Source organism: Hermetia illucens, chromosome 5 (genome assembly GCF_905115235.1).
Source record: "Hermetia illucens chromosome 5, iHerIll2.2.curated.20191125, whole genome shotgun sequence".
Lineage (NCBI taxonomy): Eukaryota > Metazoa > Arthropoda > Insecta > Diptera > Stratiomyidae > Hermetia > Hermetia illucens.
Window position 1 is genome coordinate 43,097,345 of NC_051853.1, and position 21,433 is coordinate 43,118,777.

The following is a 21,433-nucleotide window of genomic DNA, read 5'->3' on the forward strand; positions in this document are numbered from 1 at the left end:
GAAACAGAAATTGCAATGAAAACTAGGGATAATTCATATCATATTCACCCAAGACAGGGGCCACGCTTTCCACATGATTTCATGATCGACTCGTTTAACAATTACCGATTTAAAAATTGTACCATTTTTGTCGTTCAGTCACCTTGTTGATCCCGTTGTTATCCAGCATTGCAGTGTCGTAAATAAATCATCCTGTGATCTTTCAACTTGCCACTATGCATTTCATTCCCATGACTACATGAGGCTTGCTTCAAATCGTCCAAAAGTTCTTTATCATCTAAGATTACATCCTCCACTGTTTCACCCATTGAGACTGTCTTTCAAGGCATGCGGGTAGTGAGGCCTGGACCTTGAAATGCCCCAACCATGCTGCCTACGAGCGAGGAGCCTTTGCCAAAGATAAAAGGGAACCCGGCGCATCGGGAGTTGAGAGAGGGATATCAGTATCTCTGAAGTAATTTGAAGAAAATTATAAGCAGAAGCAAAAGTTAACTGTGCCTTGATGCCAATACAAACCCGTGGGGCGCTACTTGTAGGTTTGTAATGGAGAGGATACGTGGGCAGAAATAACCGTAAGTGGTGTGCTCATGAAAGCAGTCGTCACTCAACAGGACGTCTTCTCGATCCATGATGTTACCGAAAAGGAGCTGCGGGGTATCTGCAGACGTATTTTAGATAAAAAGGCAATGGGATCGGATTTAATTCTGATCAAGACTGAATACCCAGCCTCGAATGTTTCCCAGACACATTTAAAACGTGCGTTTTTCACCCAATGGAACAGGCTTCCCGCTACTGAGCCCCGAAAACCACACTTTTAGGCAAAAAGGGGAGAGGCTGCTATAAAACCGACTGTTGCCGTTCATCGAGCTGAAGGGTGATCTATCAAAGCCCGGTGAGCTCCTACATCAAATGCTCTTTCTCGTCCTTGATATTGGAATGATAAACCTTCGCTATGCCTGTCATTTGATCGGCAATGATACAACGATGTCATGAACTAATTGGTTTCAGTTGTACCGGATATAATACAACAATGCATTGTAATCTGACTTTTGGCTAGAAAAAAACTGCCCTATTAGTCCCACCGGTGCTACCCAATCAGCCTTTAATTTGTAAAGATTGGGCAGCTTCAAAAGCGCAACCAACTGATCTTGAGATATATTTCCGTCTTTACGATATATACAGCCCATAATGGTCCGTAACTCCTATAATTTCACATCTTTCCAAAGGAAAACTGGAGCGTATTGCTACGGTAAAAGGGCCGAAAAATATGGCCGTAGGTTACTGAAGTATGCTCCCCTAGCATTCCATTTTCCTATAGAGTATTAAATACGCTGATTGTTGTACTCCGATGGTTTGTTTCACCGCATTTTTACCCATACTGGAAAATTATTTATCATCAACTTTTGTTTAAATTCCAGTTAATGTTCTCCAGGATAAGGACTTTCTTACTTAGGATTAAGCAACCATACTGCACAAACAAGAGCACAGACAAAAACGGATCAAACCTTGAGGTAATTGTACAGTGTTAATAAAAATTTTACTCTTAAATGCCGCTGCCATCTTCATTCACAGATTCCCCCTGAACCAACAAATTGCTGCATGTCAGGTTGTCCCAATTGTGTTTGGATTGAATATGCTGAAACTTTATCAAAATTATTCCATGATGGCGGATCTAAAGCCAAACAGATAATTCTGGATAAAGTTTCAGATCCAAACATGCGAGCTTACCTGCAAACAGAGCTGAAAATGCTTGAAAGAATGAAGGAAACTCAAAAGGACCAACAGAATACTGGAAATTCTAAAGAGCCACCTCCAGAACCGAAATAGACTAGTGATAAAATTTTCAATAAATTATAGAAAAGTTTGTTATTTTTGTTTAAGAATTTTCACCTACAATTCCTCCAACGCCAGTTCCACTTCCTTTGTAAAAACGTTTATCCTTTGAATAAAAAACCCTCACAAACTATTCCATTTTTAAGCTGATTCATAAGCTCGCATCATTGTGTTTTCTATTTTACACCCGGAACAATGGCTGCGCTGTCTGAGAATTATAATTCTATGAATATTATCGTTTCCCTTCATTTTCTATTGAGCGTAAAATATGATTCGGAACGAGACAGCTGTTTCACCACGCAGTCTATTGCAGTGATTTCAAGTGGAAGTGGTTTATCCGTTCCTGAAATTTTGTCGTGTTTCATTGTTGATTTGATTGTTATTTATATTTTCAGGATGTTAAATTTGCAGTCATTGTAATGTTATGGAATTTTTGTCAACAGAAGGTGGGGGTATTCATGTTGGTTGTGTAAGACATTTAGAAAGGGTATGTTAACACATTTTGAACCGAATATATAGTACTGTCAAATTGAGCCAGTTCTGTATCCCCATCCACTTGGCTAAGAACAGAATAAAATGAGGATAAATTGTCTCCCACTTTTTTGGATCTAAAGGTACCCAACGCTAAACAATTCAGCTTCTTCCCAATTGGTCTGGTCTGTTAACAAGTGCATATAGAGCCAAGATTTCTGTTCAACCCAAAACCAACCCAACTTTGTTTTGGACCACCTAGGTCTAAATAAGGTAGTTTCGGCGCAAGATAATTCACACCTATTTCGGTTTGGCCAATATGGGAGTAGAACGGCATGCTCTACAAGATTTGAGCAAATACAACTCCTTATAACGAAACGAAAGCTAATTCTAATAGTTTCGGAAGGCAATATATTCCAGAAAATTACTGCTTGAAATTTGCGAGTAGTGATAACAATAATTACAATGGCTGGCGCAACAATTAAATTATTCAAGACCACTGACGGTATCCTACAGGACTACAGCACTGTGTAGAAGGCAATGCGATTCGCATTAAGCTCGCCCACGAGTATTATCCTGATGACACTCAGGTACTCATTTACAGTTGAGTCGGCTGGTATCCGACATCCAGTCATGATACAAATCCTTCTGCTGCCAATGAGACTTGAACCGCAACTTTCCATGTGACATCCTAGCGCTTAGCGCATAGCGGTTATGCCATTCAAAAACGGTAACGATCTGAAGCGAAATCTAACAAGTTGCAGATCTTACGATATTCTGAGGAGTATCAGCTTTCCACCTTGGAACAAATGCTCAAGAAATGCTTGGAGTTCAACATTGACTTCTAACAAGTATACGTATCGATCACAATCTAGCTTGGTATCCCAGCAAAATTAGTTCATCTCACAAAAGCAGCCATGACAGATTCAACTTTACCGGTAGGAATTCAAAACAGTTTGGCTGATCTATTTTAATACGAATCGATGTTAAAGAGGGGGACAGACTGGCCGCAATGCTCTTCAACTTGACCCTGAAGCGCACAATCAGAAAAATCCCTGTTATTACCAAAGGTACGCTGTTCTGTAGGTCAGCACAAGTGGTACCATATACAGATGACATCAATAACTTATAGCGCTCCCTTCTTGGTACCAACGAAACCTTCGTGAATAACATAAACTCGCAAATAAACAATTTTATTTCAAAAAGAACGAAGAAGCTGACCAATGTTTTCGTCCAAGGTAGAGGCAGCTCATCAGACGCTGCCTCATCTCTGCCCTGGGAGCAGCGTGACTGAAAGTAACGACAGATGGTTATCGCCCACCAGTACGGGTGTATCTTCGACATCCACTACACCAGAACGAAATCAATCGAACAAATTCTGTGCTGTGCGGATCATTACAGTATCGGGCCCATGAACTTCACAAATTTGTTCGGCCGCCGTCGTTACATTTTTACCTATCAGATAGTAAAAACGGGAAATATGACGAATTTCTTGCTTGGTGGACTCCATCTTTGACGCGCTATAACTTAGAGACTGAAACATACGATCACAGCACTGTCAAAAAGGCACTTCTAGCACAGATTGTCGTCTTCAAATCGCCGTATAGTATGACCCGATGCGATAAGTACAACACAAGATATGTTTAAGTGTCGCCATCTATTGACAAAATACGACATTTCTGTTCCACCAACCCAATATAATTGCAAACATACAATTGGTACGAATTATTATACATTCAAGTGAAATCCGTCATAAGTCCAGACCTAAATCGGGCAAAGTAAATTTTTGTTGAGGATGCTGGGAGTCCCGAGTCCACACCCACTTGATGACGGACCGGACCACTTGGGAAGAAACTTACTTGAGGTGAGGCAGCATCTAATGAGTTGCCTCTGCCGTGGATGAAACCGTCAGTCATCTGTTTCGTTCTTTTTTGAAAACTTGGGTTTAACTCAGAAAAGAGGAGTCCGTGGACTACAAAAGAAGAAGTAAGTTGCTTCGCAAGTGGTCCGGTCCGTCACCAAGTGGGTGCGGACTCAGGACTTCCAGCATCCTCAACAAACATTTTATTTAGTTCTCTCAATCATAAAATCGAAATAAATATAGAGGAAGGCGAAACTCCATCTTCATAAAACAATTGCCAGACCTGTGTTATATGTTAAAGACGCAAAACTTGGACTTTGACTTAAACCTCTGAGAAATTACTACACTTTGAAAGAAAGGCGTTAAGACAAACCTTTGGAGCAGTTCGAGAAGATGACGTATAGCGTATTATATATAATCTAAGAAGATAAAATTGCGAAAATGCCAAGGGGTAACCCAAGAATACCAAAAGGTTATTCAAAGGGAAATTCGATGGCTCTAGACCGGTCAGGAACCCGAGAAAACAGCGAAAAGATTCAAGCAACACAGATCGCGCCTCATTATTAGGTATAAGGAACTGGCAGAAACGATAATTGAACCGAAAGGACTGGAGGGAATGCATTTATAAAGGTTAGACTACAAATAGGTTGTAGCACTACGAAGAAGAAACACTTTATATGCATAAAGAAGATAGTAGATAGCGATTTAAATGGAGCAAGTTTCAACCTTTTATTTGATGAAGTTTTACCTTTTATTTGATAAACTAGCGACCTGCACAAAGAAGGCAACGAAATTCCGATGAACAATTGGAGTATTTCCAGACAGATATTAAGAGAGAAAGTAGGAGTCGCATGTTGTTTGATTTCACCAACTGGAAGAAAGTCTGGAGAAGAAGGTCTTCGTTCGGTGTGCCTCAATTGTGAAGAAACGAGACGAAGATTTTTGGTAACCAAAAAACAACCGGTGAGTCCATGTACTCCCTCGAAGGAAAATGAAAATCAAAAAAGGGACGAAGACGGCTACGGTTTTGTATCAGCGCAGAGGCAACTCATCAGACGCTGCCTCACCTCTGCAGCGTGACTGCAGAGTATTTTACGCTCGTTTTATAATTCGCAAAACACGGCAAGGGTGCAAATTCTATCCAACGTAAATCCAACTGGAGGAAAGAAGGGAGCCGAAAGTCTTGGTTTGGCGTGGCTCAATCGTGAAGAAAGGAGATGACGATTTTTGGTAGCCAAAAAACACCCAAGAGAGTCCGTGCACTCCCTCAAAGGAAGATTCATATGGATACGAGCTTTTAACTTGTCCAGCAGATGACAATAACAAGCAGAGTTCACTATTCGACAACCCGAGGCTTCCTTTGGAAGAGACGAGTCCAGAAACTGTCCATGTCCTGTTTAGTTGGGTTACTTGAAACTAATGAAGCTCTCTCCCTCGTCAGATAGCAGACAAAACGTTTTGTGGAATCCTCCAAACAGACAAACGAACTTCCAGGAAACAAGCTCCTTACTGGATTATTGATTTTGGACCCGCATCACTTATACCTGCTAAAGCCCCCCTTTTGTATACGATGATATGCCAGTCTTCTTCTAAAAACTTCAATACTCAAAGGATGATTTCTTCTGCAATGGAGGTTTGATGGTGCTAATTGGGACTCTGTTTTTTCACTTGTTCGCCATCCAGAGAAACTTTTGGAGCAGCCAGGTATATGGCTGGTTTGGGAGAAAATTTAATTTCTGCCTTGTAAACTGGAGATTTGTCTCCACTACATCGTCCAAAAATTTATAATGAACCATTGTTCAGCATCAGTAAGAATATTTCGCCCAACCATTGTTTTAGTATTGACTGAATAAGATCAAAATAGGCAGTAAATACTAGCGGAGTGGAGAGAGTTGGGAAAAGCAAGAGATCGGCACAATCTAAGAACTGTACTAAGTAGAGAGCAAAGAACCTGCCAATTTCGGACCTCAACTTTTGCACTTTTAAAAACTGACAGTTTCGTTAGGCATGGTAGAGGTAAACCCGTGAGACGCTAAATTGCTGACAAATAGACGAAGTGAAAAAACTCGATGGTGGAATCTGCACCGTGAGCTGTTGAGTGCTTTCTCCCAACTACATAACACCAATGAAGTAAGCTATGGTAGGTTCAAATAGGAAGAGATGAATGTAAGTAGGGTCAATAAAAAGTGAAAAGTTCTGCAGTCTGACGTATGTAGTTACTATTTAATCACAGAAGATCAAGGAAAGTGATCGAAAAACTTATGTGGGTGGATCAAATATTATACAATTCGAAGAAAATATTTAATGTTTTTCTGTATTATCTCCTGCACTCCCTTGCACATTATTGCCAGTTTTTTTTCGGAAGTTCGAAGATTTCTTGTATATGGTTGCATTTTTCCATAAATATGCCACACCTTCTTCAAGATTTCCTGGGAAACTTGTACTCATCCTCCACTTCCACTCGTCGGCCATCTTCGAATAGTAGATGGTACTGCAGGCGTAGCTAGTAATGGAGTTGTCACCCTTTCTTAATGTGTGACCTACCCACTGCCGCTAGGTATTGGGCCTGTGCGCAGACGAAATTCTCCGTCCGAAATTGTATCTGGCCAGAGTACCCCAATGACATAAAGCAGTCAAGTACTGTCGAAGTCTTGGAGCTTTTATGTAAGAACGGAAGTCACCTTCTATGCGCCCATTCAACAGCCCAAGAAGAACGTTAGCATGGACCTGTCCCAACTAGATGGCAGCTTCATCTCCTGATTTTCGACAAAACAGCGAAAGCGGATTTAGCGTCATTAATGCGTAGGACGACACTGAGCTCCGCGTTACCAGCCGACGGTAACGCGGATAGATATACAAATTTTCAATGCTATCAGTGTGTTGTCCATTAATCCAAATAAGAAAGTGCAATGACCAATTAAAGTGATAACCCTAGTTTTGTTGGTGTTTTATCTTCTATCCGAATCTGCTTGGCTCTTTCTTCAGAGCCATTTGAGCAAGGTTCATGACTCGATAAGAGAACAAGTAGAGCATCAGTTCGATGAGGACCTCTATTTGATGACCTTGGTTCCCCTCCCCCACACATTTTGTTAGAGATGACAAGCTAAACTATTATTTCGAAAATTCTATAAATATTCCTATCGTTCATACCCCTGAAGCGACTTAAAAAAATGAGTCGTCGGTCAGTTTTGATAAGGCGACGAACTACAGGGGTGCTGCCATTCACGTTTTTCCCACAATTTCGCATCCGCCATTTAGATTCACAATCCAAATCATGCAATTGTAGATTATATTTCATTTCAAGATCTTCTTCTTTCTTCCGGTCCCAAATTGAAGCCCAACTTGAATGTCTCTTGTTCACTCCTTCAAGGACTATAGAATATCCACATCTTTTTCCCTTTGTTGTGTCTTTTTTTCCTATTTCGTTTTTTTCCATACTTCAGTTCCATTATCATCACAATTAACGTTGTGGAAGCGATAAGCCTCCACCAACGGGTCAAACACAAAGACGAGCGAAAGCACTCATAACTCCATCGATTATCGGAATCCATACCATTACCATTAATTTAATAGAAAATTATTCCCATGGTTTGCATTTTTTCCAAGTCTACATTTGGTACAGTAAAAAGGTCAGGTATCTCACAGTGTACTCTCTATTTTTCTGGGAGTAAAAATGCACTGGAAATTAATGGAATCATCGGAGAACGTTTTTGAATGCTATTTCTAATATTCAAGATTTTGAAATTGAACTGACTTTTTCCAAAGCTCCTATGCTCCTATGATTACATATACATATTTAAATAAATATCAAATAAAAAAAAATACTCACAAAATGCCGATAGACCAACTGCAAAATGTGGATCTGATGCAAAAGTGTAGGGTTTTGTGCTAGTTAAATTACAAGGCATAAAAGGTAAATGATTTGAAGAATTGGCATGTAATCCATCATAACTGGCCGGTTGCACGTTGAGAATTGAAACTGGACTCATATTTACATTCCTGAAATAAAAAATAAATATTTGAATGAAAAATATAAATATAGACTTAATACTGATGGTCTGATGGTATCAATTTATAATACCTAGAGAAAGTGACGAACAATACGCTATGATATTAATATACCGTCATGTAAGGAATGAGATCTAGTAGAAAGTTTGCTGGGATATGGCATGAAATGAGCATGTTAGTGAGCATAAGATGGATGGCTTGGATGTTTCACATAGGAACCTGTCTTGTACGCATAATCTCACACTTCTTTTCGGAATAGTTTTCGGAATCACAATTAGATCTCCCCCGTGAGTAGCAAAATTTTGCTAGTTTATACTGAGTGCAGGCTCAGCATTCATACGAATAGATGCGAAGCCTGACAACAAATTAAAAAGCGTAACTCCACTCACTAAGTCCACAAGGGGCGTTGTGTATGATATAAGCATAACCCCACCCACCAATAAAATCCTACAAGAGGGGTACAACCACAAACAACAGGTCCGCAAGCACATTCCCCAGGAATTCTCCCGGAGCATATAATGTCAGACAGCCATATTCGTTAGCAAATTCCAGTTGAACTCAACAAGATTCTCAAAGGTGCTACTCAAATAGCCCTGAAACTTATTCATGGTGGGAAAGGCTGATGAGGGGTCACGCTACAGCTACCTGGCACAAAAAAAGTGGAAGAAGAATGCAAGCTCCTTGGGAATTCGTGGGGAGAGTTGAAGCACATGACCAGAAATGGTCTACGATGCCAAGTAGATGCCATATAGGGGTACGTTTCATAAAGCAACAGCAAGCATTGGTAAGAGTAGCTTAGCTCCGATATAAGATTATCATGAAGGATCTTGAAACGAAATTCAAAAGAACGATCTTCAATATTCTGAAGAACAAAAATCAAGGGCACAACAAAAATGACGATTGCTGCCTTAAGTACAATTCTAGATTCAATTCAGAAGGATGCTAATTAACCGGTAGTTGCCGGTGAGCAATAATACGAATGAATGTGGAGCCCAAAGAACGAACAATTCTTGAAGCAATAGGTAAATACAATAGAAGGAATGAAAGTCCTGGGGGGGGGGGGGGGGGGGGGGTTTAACGTGAGTACCTGCCCTGTAGGCATAATCCCACGGTCCTCTTCGGGCACGGATTGATTTTGGGACCACAATCAGAGCCCCGCCATACAAGCACAGTGGTCCTGGTTTATACTGAGTGCAGGCTCAGCATTCATACTAGTGGATGCGAGGCCTATCTAACACCTCTGCCGCAACTAAGGAGTACGGCACCCCAGTTGTACATCGCAACTCCACGTTTGCATAACCACAACCACCATGAAACTTCCACTAGGGGGCCAACCGCAAATAACCGGGCCGAGAACACATCCTCCAGGAATTCTCCTGGAGCATATGCTCTCAGAAGGCCATCCCGGTTCCCATGGTACCAGATAACCTTCGGTGAGGCTTTGTGGCAGAGCCACTTTAGATGAGTCCCTCGCAGACTCGGGTCTGATCGCCGTCCTCGAGTACGTGGGCACGGAAACAATAGAAGGTATGATTAATAACTGTAGAAACAAGTCAGGAAAAAGGAAAATGTAAACATCTTATTAACAAAGTGGAATTTGGAAGTCTTAGCAGACGCCTTATGCCCGCCAATAAATACGAACACTAAAAAGAGTCCCAAATAAGGAAAAAATTTCTCTTCAGTGATTCAAGATGCAAACTATAGTTAGCTCGAAATAAGGAGCTAACCGAACCGAATACCGAAGAGTACATTCCAGCGTATATATCTCTCTGAAACAGCTCAAAGTGGTAGACAAGTCAGTGTGTGGAGCCCATAGGAACATTCATGACAAGGGCTGTGAAATTATTGAAAAATATATCACTAGTCAAAACTTTATTCTGATTTGTATTTATATGTCGTTACCACTACGTAAAAAATCTAGAACTTTGCAACTCACAGGTTAACAACTTTAGGAAGATTCAGCTGGCGTGAAATTGAAAGAGTGTATATGTAGAGTGTCAGCTACTATTTGGCCATATGTATACCTTTGGTGTGTTGTCTGTAATTAATAATAATAATCGTTGGTGATACAATCCATATTGGATCAGGGTCTTCACGCACTTCATTCAACACCATAACGGTACACAACAGGATTACAGTACCCTATAGGAGGCAATGTAGTCAGCACTGCGCTTGCCCGAGATTAGTACAATGATTTGACTCAGGTACTCCACCCGAGCGAACAATTTCAAAAATCTTTACGATAAACTGGACACTTGGGATGGCGAGAGGGATCTGTATCGATCTGCTGAAAGCCGTAATGAACGTACACAGGATATTGAACACTTCTGTTGCGTTAATGACAAGAACGGTACTTTGCTCACCAACCGTCGAGCCGCACCGAATAGATGGCGAGAATACTTCGAACAGATTTCAACTGAAGAATTTGCTCATCCTCCACTTCCACAATCATTGCCGACATATGGACCAGTTCTACCTGTCAGCGCAACTTGGTGCTCAGAGGTGGCGGTGAGGAAGACGAGGCGGCAACCCTATCGGCCAAACCAAATCCAAGTGGTGGAGGAGAACCTCCACAGTGGTGGCACCGGGAGACGCTGTACTCACTTTGGTTTGCCGGCCGTGATGCAGTAGGCGAATGCTCCAAAGGCCTAATTAGGACGATCAGACCCGAGTCTGGACGGGGACTCATCTGGAGTGGCAAATTGGTCACGAAACCTTACCAGGGGTATGCTGGTACCATGGGAGCCGGGATAGCTTCTTCGGGTGAACTCCCGTTGTATGTGAGTACAGCTCGGTTGTTTGCGGATGGCCCCCCTAGTGGGAGTTTCATGGTGGTTGTGGTTGTGCTCAAGCGAGAAGAGACCTTCGGGCCTCGGCGTGGTGTTGCGTTTCAACACGGGTGCCGTACTCCTTAGTTCGGTAGAGATTTAAGTAATTCTTGCATCCACCAGTATGAATGCTAAGCCATGCACTTGTTATAGACTAGTACCGTTGTTGCTTGTCTCAGCGGGGCTCTGATTGTGGTCACAAAATCAATCTGTGTCTGAAGAGGACCGTAGGATTAAGTCTCCACGACAGGTACCTACGTCAAACACTCAACTGTCAGCGCAACTTAAGTCGAGGAGGCAATGAAACGAATGAAATCGGGAAAAGCCACACGACCTGACGATATCGCATCTGATCTCTGGAAAGCGAAGAGCTGGGACCCAACACTGTGGCTCAGTGAATTCTTTAATCGGGTTATTCAGGAAGGAAAAACACCATCTGACTGGCAAAAAAGTGCTTCTGTTCCAATATGGAAAAAGAAAGGTAATACAGTAGTCGTTCAAATCACCGTTCGATCCGGTTACTTTCCCATACCATGAAGATTTTTGAACGCATTCTTGACAACCATATTCACGAAATCGTTGAAATAACCGTGAATCAAGCCGGATTTGTCAAAAACTGCGAAACTACTGACGCAATACACGCTGCGCGGTCGCTCATGCAGAAGCACCGTGAGAGGCATTGCCCTTTTTACATTGCATTTATGGATCTAGAGAAAGCGTTTGACCGTGTGCCACACGAATTCATCTGGTATGCTTTACGACAACACTTAGTGCCAGAAGAACTCGTGCGCTGGGTTCAACTCGCGATACAAAAAGTAAAGTTCGAAGTATGGCGGGTGTATCAAAACCGCTTCGTGTTTCTGTTGGTGTTCATCAAGGAAGCGCCCTCTCATCATCCGTCTTTGCTATTGTTATGGACACCATCACACGGGACATCCAACGTCCACCGCTCTACACAGTACTTTATGCAGATGTTTTCCTAGTATCTAATAGCAAAAATTATCTCGAGAAACGCCTCATGCAACACGGTCTCAGATTGAATCTAAACAAAACTAAATTTTTGACGACCGATCCCCATGAAACAGGCACAATCACTGTCAGGGGCAGTGATTTGCTCAGAACTGAGCGATTTAAATACTTCATGTCAATGCTATCAGCCAATGGAGAACTGCGTTATGAAATTACTTCACGCATTAACGTAACCTGGATGAAGTGGCGTCCACAACTGGTGTTCTTTGTGATCGACGCATCAACGAACGACTTAAATCTAAAATTGCCCGTAATGTCATCTGTCTTGTCGCTCTCTATGGTTCTGAGTGTTGGCCAACTATAAATGACAATGAGCGACGTCTTGCGATAATGGAGACGAAGATGTTACGTTGGACTAGTAGCGTCACACATTTTGATCACATCCGAAATGAGGATATCCGCGATCGTTATGGGGTTGCACCGATCGTGGAAAAATTGCCAGAGAGGCGTCTTCGATGGTATGGTTACACGATTCGTGGTAAAGAGAATTCACTTGCCAAGATTGGTCTGAATATCGAAGTCGATAGTAAACGACCGAAAGGCAGGCCGAAAGAACGGTGGCTTGATACATCCAGGGATTTAAAAGCCTGAAGATTGCATCCAGATCAGGCATTCGATAGAGCCAAATGGCGAAACCGATCACGACGAGCCGACCCCGCTTGTGAATGGGAAAAAGGTTGAAGAAAAAGAAGAAGATTGACTCTGGTACTCATTCGTTATGGTTGGTAATCGCATAAGTGGGATCATTTCTTCATCAGGTCGACCTGCCTGTAGTGCGTACGCGGACAAGAATGGAATAGCGCGATCAGCTGATATAAAATCGTTCGACTTATTTAATGGTATCACGGAAACCCTCTGATATTTAGTGCGTGGGCTACCAAAATAGAGAAGTTTATAGCTATTTTTACCGCGTTCGCGTTGTAAGTCGCAGTTTTTGGCAGCAGACCATCGGGTTTCTTGCAGAACGCAGATATCAATGCGCCTTTTCCGAAGGGCTCTTGCTAGTTTTTAAGTCTTTCCAGTTACGGGGCCAAGCAGTGGATCCAAGGTGAGCATTGGTATACTGCATGGACTACAGCCAACGAACACCACTGCTCAAAGAGCAGGGACCAGCAAAAGCACGTCTGAGATAAATATAACAGACGTCAGGAAGGAGACAGGTCTCAGTGGCGCCGGGGTTAAATGGTACCTGCGCTATCTGAAGGAAGGCCTGAAACCAGAAGAGGCCCTTAAGAAGGCTCAGGACAGACCTAAGCCATCTCTACCGGAGCCGAGAAAGCGGGGAGCAGCAGAGATCAGCCCGCATGAAGGGAATGCCCCCAAAAAACCCAGACCTGAATCCACGGGAGGAGAAAACCCGGGCAGGTCAGGAGTGAAGGCAGGACCCAGGAAGCCCGGCATTAGCTATGCTAGTGCGGTCAAGGGCATTCGACTGGCCATACTGCCAAAAAGGTGTCCCGAGCAAATACTCACTCGGGAGGAACAGGAAACCATTGAAGAGCTTGTCGTCAAGCAGATGATCAAGGGATGGACGTCGAAACTGGTGTTCACCGGGATACGCTTTCGACCAGGCCTTATACTGATGGACTGCGCGACGGAAGGTACCGCAGAATGGGTCAGAACCATAATTCCTAGATTGCCAGGCTGGGAAGGGGTGGAACTGTCAATATGTGCTGGAGATGATATACCAGGAGCCCACATGGTGACAGTTTTTCTCCCAAAGGCCGCGGCAATAGTAACAGAAGACCTCATGAGACTCCTAATTGCTCAGAACGAAGATCTCCATACTCGACTATGGAGAGTCTTCAGAAGCAAGGTGGAGGGAAAGGGTAAACTCCTCACGATCGGGGTAGATGACCGATCCCTAGAGGCAATTAAACGTCGGAGTTGTCATATCAACTATCGATTTGGCAACATACCCGTGCATGTGCACAAGGAAAAGCCAAGGAAAGAGACCTCGGAGGAGGCATCGGGTGGAAAACTTACCGAGGTCCCTGAAGAAGTCGCGGAAGCCATAGAGGCGGAAAGAACGGGATCAACCAGGGAAATAGACCTGCTGCCCAGTGAAGAGCAGAAGCTGGACGACCTAGACCTAGGACTGCTAGGGCTCGGGGTGGACAGCGACGCGCAGGAAAGCGCCATGTCGGAGGAGGAGGGTGACACTCCGACAGTGGAGAAGAGCTCCAAACAATAACGGAGCCAATGGCCAGCACTAGGATAGCCCAGATAAACCTCCACCATGCGAGAGCTGCATCTGCAGTGATTGCAAGGGCAAATTCCAAGGAGAACATTGGAATAGTGCTGGCTCAGGAGCCCTGGGTGTACCGGGGGCAGATTCGCGGTCTGCAAGGAGGAGACATGCAGGTAATTTAGGACTCGTCTTGTGAAAAACCAAGAGCTTGCATAATTCTCAAACGTAATCTAAAATACATATGTCTTTCAGAGTTCTTAACCGGGGACCTTGTGGCTATCCAAGTCTCATTGGAAGCCGGGAGGAGCACTCGAAAGGTAGTGGTAGCATCGGGATACTTCCCAGGAGATGAGAGCCGGGCTCCACCGGAACAAGTCGCAAAGCTGACGGAGTATTGCGAGGAGAGGGCGTTACCACTTCTTCTCGGCTGCGATGCCAACGCCCACCACGTAGTGTGGGGAAGCAGTGACACTAATCGTAGAGGTGAGTACCTTCTCGAATTTATTCTTAGTAATAAGTTAGAAATATACAACGTAGGGAACACTCCAACATTTGTGACCAGCACCAGACAAGAGGTACTAGATATAACTCTAGGAAATACCCTAATGAACGGGATGGTCAGGAATTGGAGGGTGTCGGATGAACCCTCAATGTCTGATCACAGGATAATCAGATTCGACATTGAGGGTAACTCCGAAATAAAAAGAATAATAAGGAATCCCAAGAGAACGGATTGGGAATCCTACACAATGCACCTGAGCAACAACATTGCCCACCTTCAAGGGAGCGGTGACATCAGGAGCGAATTAGAATTAGAAACGGTGGTGGAAGACCTCAACACAATCGTCATTGACGCATATGAGGCCAGCTGTCCGGCCAAGACAGTCAAGTCATCAAGGGATGTACCATGGTGGAACAGAAACTTAGCCAGAATGAGAACGGAGGTACGAAAACTCTTTAACCGGGCAAAACGAACCGGGGACTGGCGGAGGTATAAAAATGCACTGACTGCGTATAGCAACGCCATCAGGGAAGCGAAACGGAACAGCTTTAGGGAATTCTGTGAAGGGATTGAACAGATCACAGAAGCAACTAGGCTGTACAAGGCTGTAGCCAAAGACGGGAGAATATCCTCTGTCTGCTTGAAAAAGGAAGATGGGACATTCACCGAGAATGAGAAGGACAGGGTACACCTGCTTCTCAGAACTCATTTCCCGGGGTCCTACCCCTCGGCGGCAGGCGACAATAATCTGCCTGACACCCCAACAACGAATAAAAGGGAAAGGAAAGAGAGCTGGAAACTAGCAAAAGAGGTATGCTCAGAAGCTAGGCTAAGATGGGCAGTGGGAACCTTTCAACCAATGAAATCTCCCGGAGCAGATGGCATTTTCCCTGCACTTATCCAGAGAGGCCTAGGAATTATCCTAGAGTCTCTTCTGAGGGGGGTAAGGGGGAGCATAGCACTGGGTTACATACCAAGGGCATGGAGACGGGCAAAAGTGGTCTTTATTCCGAAGGCGGGTAAAAAGGATCCTTTTCACCCTAAATCTTTCAGACCAATCTGCCTAACATCGTTCGTACTCAAAACGGTGGAGAAGGTCATAGACAACTATATTAGAACTAACGTTCTAAAGCGTAACCCCTTACATCACTGTCAACACGCTTACCGGGCAGGAAGGTCAACTGAAACTGCTCTGTATCAGCTGACAGAGGTACTACGGAACGCCATTGAAACAAAAGAAATTGCACTGCGCGCGTTTTTGGATATCGAAGGAGCATTCGACAACACATCGCACACAGAGATACAGGATGCCCTGAGCCGCAAAGGAGTGGGAAATACCCTGGCACTCTGGATGGGCAAAATGCTAGGAAGCAGACAAATAGAGGTACAAACAGGTACAAATTCTATTATCATGAACACCACTCAAGGCTGTCCACAGGGCGGAGTACTATCGCCGCTGATGTGGAGTATGGTAGTGGATGAACTCCTGGACGTGTTAACTAATACTGGAATACAAGTCCAGGGCTACGCGGACGATATTGTTCTAATCTGTAGGGGCAAATATGAAGATACCCTATGTGATAGAATCCAAACTGGATTAAGGGTTACTAGTGCCTGGTGCAGGAAGGTGGGACTGCGGATCAACCCAACCAAAACCACCATAGTACCATTCACTAGGAGGCGTAAGCTGGATCACCTGAAAGCCATAACATTACATGATATGGAGGTGAAACGAGAAACAGAGGTCAAATACTTGGGAATCACGCTAGACCAAAAATTACTCTGGAAGACACATGTCGGAAACACTTGTCGGAAAGCCACGAGGGCTCTGATGACTTGCAGATCCATAGCAGGAAAAAAATGGGGTTGTAGCCCGAAGATACTACTTTGGATATATACTGCAATAGTAAGACCAATGATTACCTATGGAGCGGTAATCTGGGCAGAAAGAACCCAACTCAGCACACAAGCCAGGGAATTACATAAGCTCCAAAGGCTGGCTTGCGTGTGTATCAGTGGGGCAATGAGGACATGCCCAACGGCATCCCTGGAGGTCCTTCTGGGATTAACCCCTCTCCATCTGCACATACAGATGCAGGCAAGGAGATCAATATTCAGGATGGCCGGTAGCATGAGTGAGGCGGGGAGCTGCCTAAATCGAAGGAAGATTGATATCCTTTCTAGGCGGTATCCCGAATTACTGATACCGAGGGACAACATGACAACGAGGTTTCACTTCGATAAGAAGTTTGAAACACGTTGGAGTAACAAGATAAACTGGGAAAGCGTGGCTGCGACATACGGCTTAAACCAGCAACTGATTACTTGGTACACTGACGGATCCCTCACAGCAGAGGGAGCGGGTGCCGGTGTCATTGGTCCAAGGAAAATGTACTTTGAGCCAATGGGCAGGTACACTAGCATATTCCAGGCGGAAATTTACGCCATAGACAAATGTGCCTCCTTTAATCTGCAAAGGAACTACAGGGGGCAGAACATAGCTATTCTCACCGATAGCCAAGCAGCGATCAAGGCACTTAGGTCCAACCAGGTGAACTCTAAACTGGTATGGGAATGCCTTGAGAGACTGAATACACTCGGCTCGTCCAACAAGGTCTGGATACTTTGGGTTCCAGGCCATGCTGGGCTGGAAGGCAATGAGGCAGCGGATGAACTAGCCAAGAAGGGAGCAGGGATGCCTTTATACGGGCCAGAACCCTTCTGTGGAATCGGAAACGGTTTCATGGCTATGAATCTAAGAAACGAAGAAAAACGGTTGAGGGAACTATATTGGGCGGGCCTACCAGGGATGGAGCAGTCCAGGGTGTTTATTGGGGGATACGAACCCATGCGCACAAAGGATTGCTTAAACCTCACCAAAAAGAACCTCCGAATCATAGTGGGAATTCTCACTGGTCATTGTCGGCTGAACTACCACCTAGGGAAGCTATGGATATCTACGGACACTGCCTGCAGGTTCTGTGAGGAGGAGGACGAAACCTCTATGCACGTCCTGGGACAGTGTCCAGCACTTGTGCAAAGTAGGTCGATACATCTGGGAGAACACTTAATACCAGATGCAAAGCTGAAACTTCTGGAAGTGGGGAACATACTAAGGTTCCTAACGGTTACTGGCCTGCTTGAGATACTATGATCAATAGGTACACTATAACCAGTAAAAGGGGCACAATAGTTCTTCAAGGACGCGGTGCGACTTTCCCTTAACAAAATAATAATAATAATACGGGGCCAATATCTAGCGTGTGAACACGTATTTGTTTTTCTCGGACTAACTCACTTGGATCTAGACGCCGCCCATACGTCAACCCATTTCTCGACAGGACCAGGGCCCGCCCTACCGCGTCGATGTTGCTTCAAACCCTCCTGTTAATATATTAATATCGCACATTCAGTTTTTGGAAACTGCCTAACTTCGCCATGCAATGACATATCATGCTGGTCCCAAGCCCAGGCAGTTTCCAAGAACTGGTTATTCATAACAAACTCCGTGAGAAGCATCGCTCTCTTTACATTGCATTTCTTGGTCAAGAGAAAGCGTTTCACCGTGTACCACACGCAACGCATCAAAGGTTATAAATAATAAGGGCCGCATCGGTACATCACTCGAATTGTTTAGATAAAACATCTTCCTTTTCTGTCAAAAAATCTTCTGATCAGTATGGCAGAAGCAGGGGTCCTAGTTCAAAAGAATGTAACAAAGCTTTTTTCGGTGGATGTACCTCTATCGTCAAACTTTGAGTTTGGGTGATAACTCACCCTCTTGTATGTATAAAATACAAGTAGGATCCAATAACCGTTTAACCTTTTGACTATCCGTCACAGCGGTACGAAATGGTAGCACCTGAAGGGTCTCTCATGCGCATTTTTCAAGAAAAGTCTTAGTCCTTCAAGAAGTCTTATCAACAATAGAAACCATTTCCGATTATATATTTTATTACTTTGAACTTGGCACCCCCTCAAAAACTAAAGGTCCAACTATGTCATTACAATAAAAGGAAGAAGGACTAAATTATGAAAACTCCGGTTGTACCTTTCTTCTTGAAACACAGGCGACGCGCTTAGATCACTTGGCATGGGTGAGACATCAATCTGGCCTTTCGAAGGTGAACAATCACTTTTGTTACTTTTATCACTATTATTGGTTTCCAAATGCCCATAGAGCCTTTCAAAGAATTGTCGCGGCGAAGAAGGACGATTCAAATTCACTGAATTATTCAAAACTTTATCTGATGATTTCATCTCATCACTGCTCGGCCCGAATTTCGCTAAGTTTCCGTTTCCTGATTGTTGCATTGCGCAATTATTGTTGCCCGTGCATAAAATTATTGCAAAAGGATATCACCGAAAAGGACCAAAATTGTCTAAAAAAGCAACACGCTCTGCTGCAAACCTTCAAAACAAACGGCGATCATAGAACTCCCGGAACTGATTTGAATTTGTTGATAGTCGACGAAGAACTGACCAGGACATGGAAGTCTAAGGACAAGACACTTACGCCCTCGTTCTCGGGGCAACTGTTTGCACGTAATGAGGGCCAAGGGTCCATCGTCAATCATCTACTCGTCCGGCTCTTTCATCGCTTTTTGTTCACTTGTTTCCTGTTTATATGCCCACAAAACGGAGCCGGGAGCCATTATTGTTAGGAAAGTTCCGTACAACGCAACTCGGAAACTATCGTCGGCACACAAATGCTCCCCTTTGTTGTGTTGTCCGTGCCCGGCCGTGGCAAAGGGGTGAATTTCACCGATGACGACAGGTAATTCAACCTAAGTCGTGCTTAAGATGTATCTGATTACAAAACGCCGCTCGACGTGTGTAAACTATCCGCCAAGGGTGAGAGGGCGCAGGAACCATATAATGCCTGCAAGCCAGGCTGCATTGCATTCATTCCGGGTGTAAGGTGGTTGCGAGGGAGGAAGCGAGCACATACAATATCCAAGAGGATTGCAGGCATTTGAGGGCTCATCATTACAAGAGTGATTTAGCGCAATATTTAGTTTGTATGACTGTGATTGGGCATTGAGGGTAAGGACATTGTCGTGGTGGTAGGTGTTCTGTGATTGGTTGAACTGTGGTGGTGAAGGATTTACATTTAGCTCCGCCCATTTAGATGGAAGGAAGTGAGACTATTCACAATTGCATGATAGGAATCCGGTCATATCTGAAGAAATGTTTTTCATGATTTCGATTTTAATATGTAGAAGAAGTTAAATTTAAGAGTGTTTAGGTAGGATTATATCATACACGAAGATCAGCAAGGATCAACATTTTAAGTTTTGAGGAGAATACAACATTTTGAAGAAAAGATGGTTAATGGTTATGACGAAGAAAAAATCCAGAAGATGCGCTAAGAGAAACGTTAGTCATGATGCTTATTCTACGATAAGCACATATACAATGTCAATTCTTTTCCAATAAAAAGTAAAGAGTCTACTCATTTTCAAGAAAGATAATACATAGTCGCCATTGACCTCTAGGTCATCAAAAGGTAGTAAGAATTGTGAAGTGACGCCACGATGATGCGTACACTGAAGGTATCAAGCGACCATTGGGTGTTAATACTTGAAACAGGAAACGGAAAAGGGGATCCAAAACAAAAGGGCCTACTAGATCAGCCCTAGAAGTTGAGCGTCGATCCAGCCACTTGTAATGGCCTCCCCAAAGAGCAACATTGTTCATAAGCACAGGATACAGCCGAAAATTGGACGGGTTGAGCAGCAACGGCTTGATCAACGTCCGGTTCCTTTGAAGATGTTTCATATCAACATCAACGCTCTCGCACTCAAAGAAACGGAATGATTCGGGGTATAGTTAACGACTATTCATACGATTTTTACCTGCCGCAAAAAGTGGAGGGCAGAGATTTGGGTGCCGTATTTGCCATAGATAAGACACTTGAACCACTTCAGACCGTTCAGTTACCTACTTACATAATAATAATAAATAGCCGGTCCCAAGCGCGGTTGTAAAAGGAGGAAGAATGTATAGCTTTAGTCTGAATGGCTGTACGCCACCGCAGCGTCTCAGGGAGTAGGTGAGGAAAGTGCAGTAACTTTGCAGTCTTGCAAATTACTCTGAGAAGAAGAAGAAATTTGAGGTCCGGTATGGAAAACCGGCGGAAGTCGTCTGACTTGGTGACTGGTCGGGCTCCCGTAATGGACACGACGTTGAAACCGCTAGTCGTGGGGCGGTTCGTCGTCTAGGCGCCACAACGACCAGGAGCATTGCTTCGCCTACTGCAGCTGTTTCACCACAATAGATTTCATAGATTTCAATAGATTTGCGTAGGCAGCGGATGAAGTGGACTGAAGAAATTAACCTCTTCATCATCCGCTCCTACTACGAAATAGCGGCGGGGGCGGGTGCAATATCTTACCACCCTTTGTTTCACCAGAGATTCGTTGAGCGTTTCCCACAATTCGCGAACGTGACTCTGCAGCGATTTGCAGACCAGTACCACTTTATTACTCGCAGCGACACAATCCTGACCATCATCAGGGAGCGTGTTCGACTTGGGGTCACTGCGGAAACTGGTGATTAAGAGTCGATGAGGGCACAGGCGGCGGCATCAACAACTAGACGTCGCACTGCAGACAACAGTGTCAGTACTCGCCGGAGCACTTTTCTTCACCTTCCTGCTGACTGCTAAATTCCAAAAGGCGTGTATAGAATTCTCGAAAATGCGTTTT

General features: G+C 44.0%; 2 protein-coding genes across 2 annotated transcripts in view; one reads left to right on the forward strand and one right to left on the reverse strand.

Annotated features, from left to right (window-relative positions):
• Positions 1-1,864, forward strand: part of LOC119657424 (oxidoreductase-like domain-containing protein 1) — a 28,021-nt gene extending 26,157 nt beyond the window's left edge. Inside the window, exons 2-3 of the mRNA XM_038064326.1 lie at positions 1,419-1,511; positions 1,573-1,864. Of these exons, the coding sequence (XP_037920254.1) occupies positions 1,422-1,511; positions 1,573-1,827 (345 nt within the window). The 5' untranslated portion in view covers positions 1,419-1,421 and the 3' untranslated portion in view covers positions 1,828-1,864. The remainder of the gene's footprint in view (positions 1-1,418; positions 1,512-1,572) is intronic.
• LOC119657081 (homeobox protein rough) overlaps positions 1-19,037 on the reverse strand; it is a 36,013-nt gene extending 16,976 nt beyond the window's left edge. Inside the window, exons 1-2 of the mRNA XM_038063836.1 lie at positions 18,775-19,037; positions 7,995-8,164 (exon numbers count right to left, since the gene is read on the reverse strand). Of these exons, the coding sequence (XP_037919764.1) occupies positions 7,995-8,164; positions 18,775-19,037 (433 nt within the window). The remainder of the gene's footprint in view (positions 1-7,994; positions 8,165-18,774) is intronic.
• Positions 19,038-21,433: the final 2,396 nt, after the last annotated feature.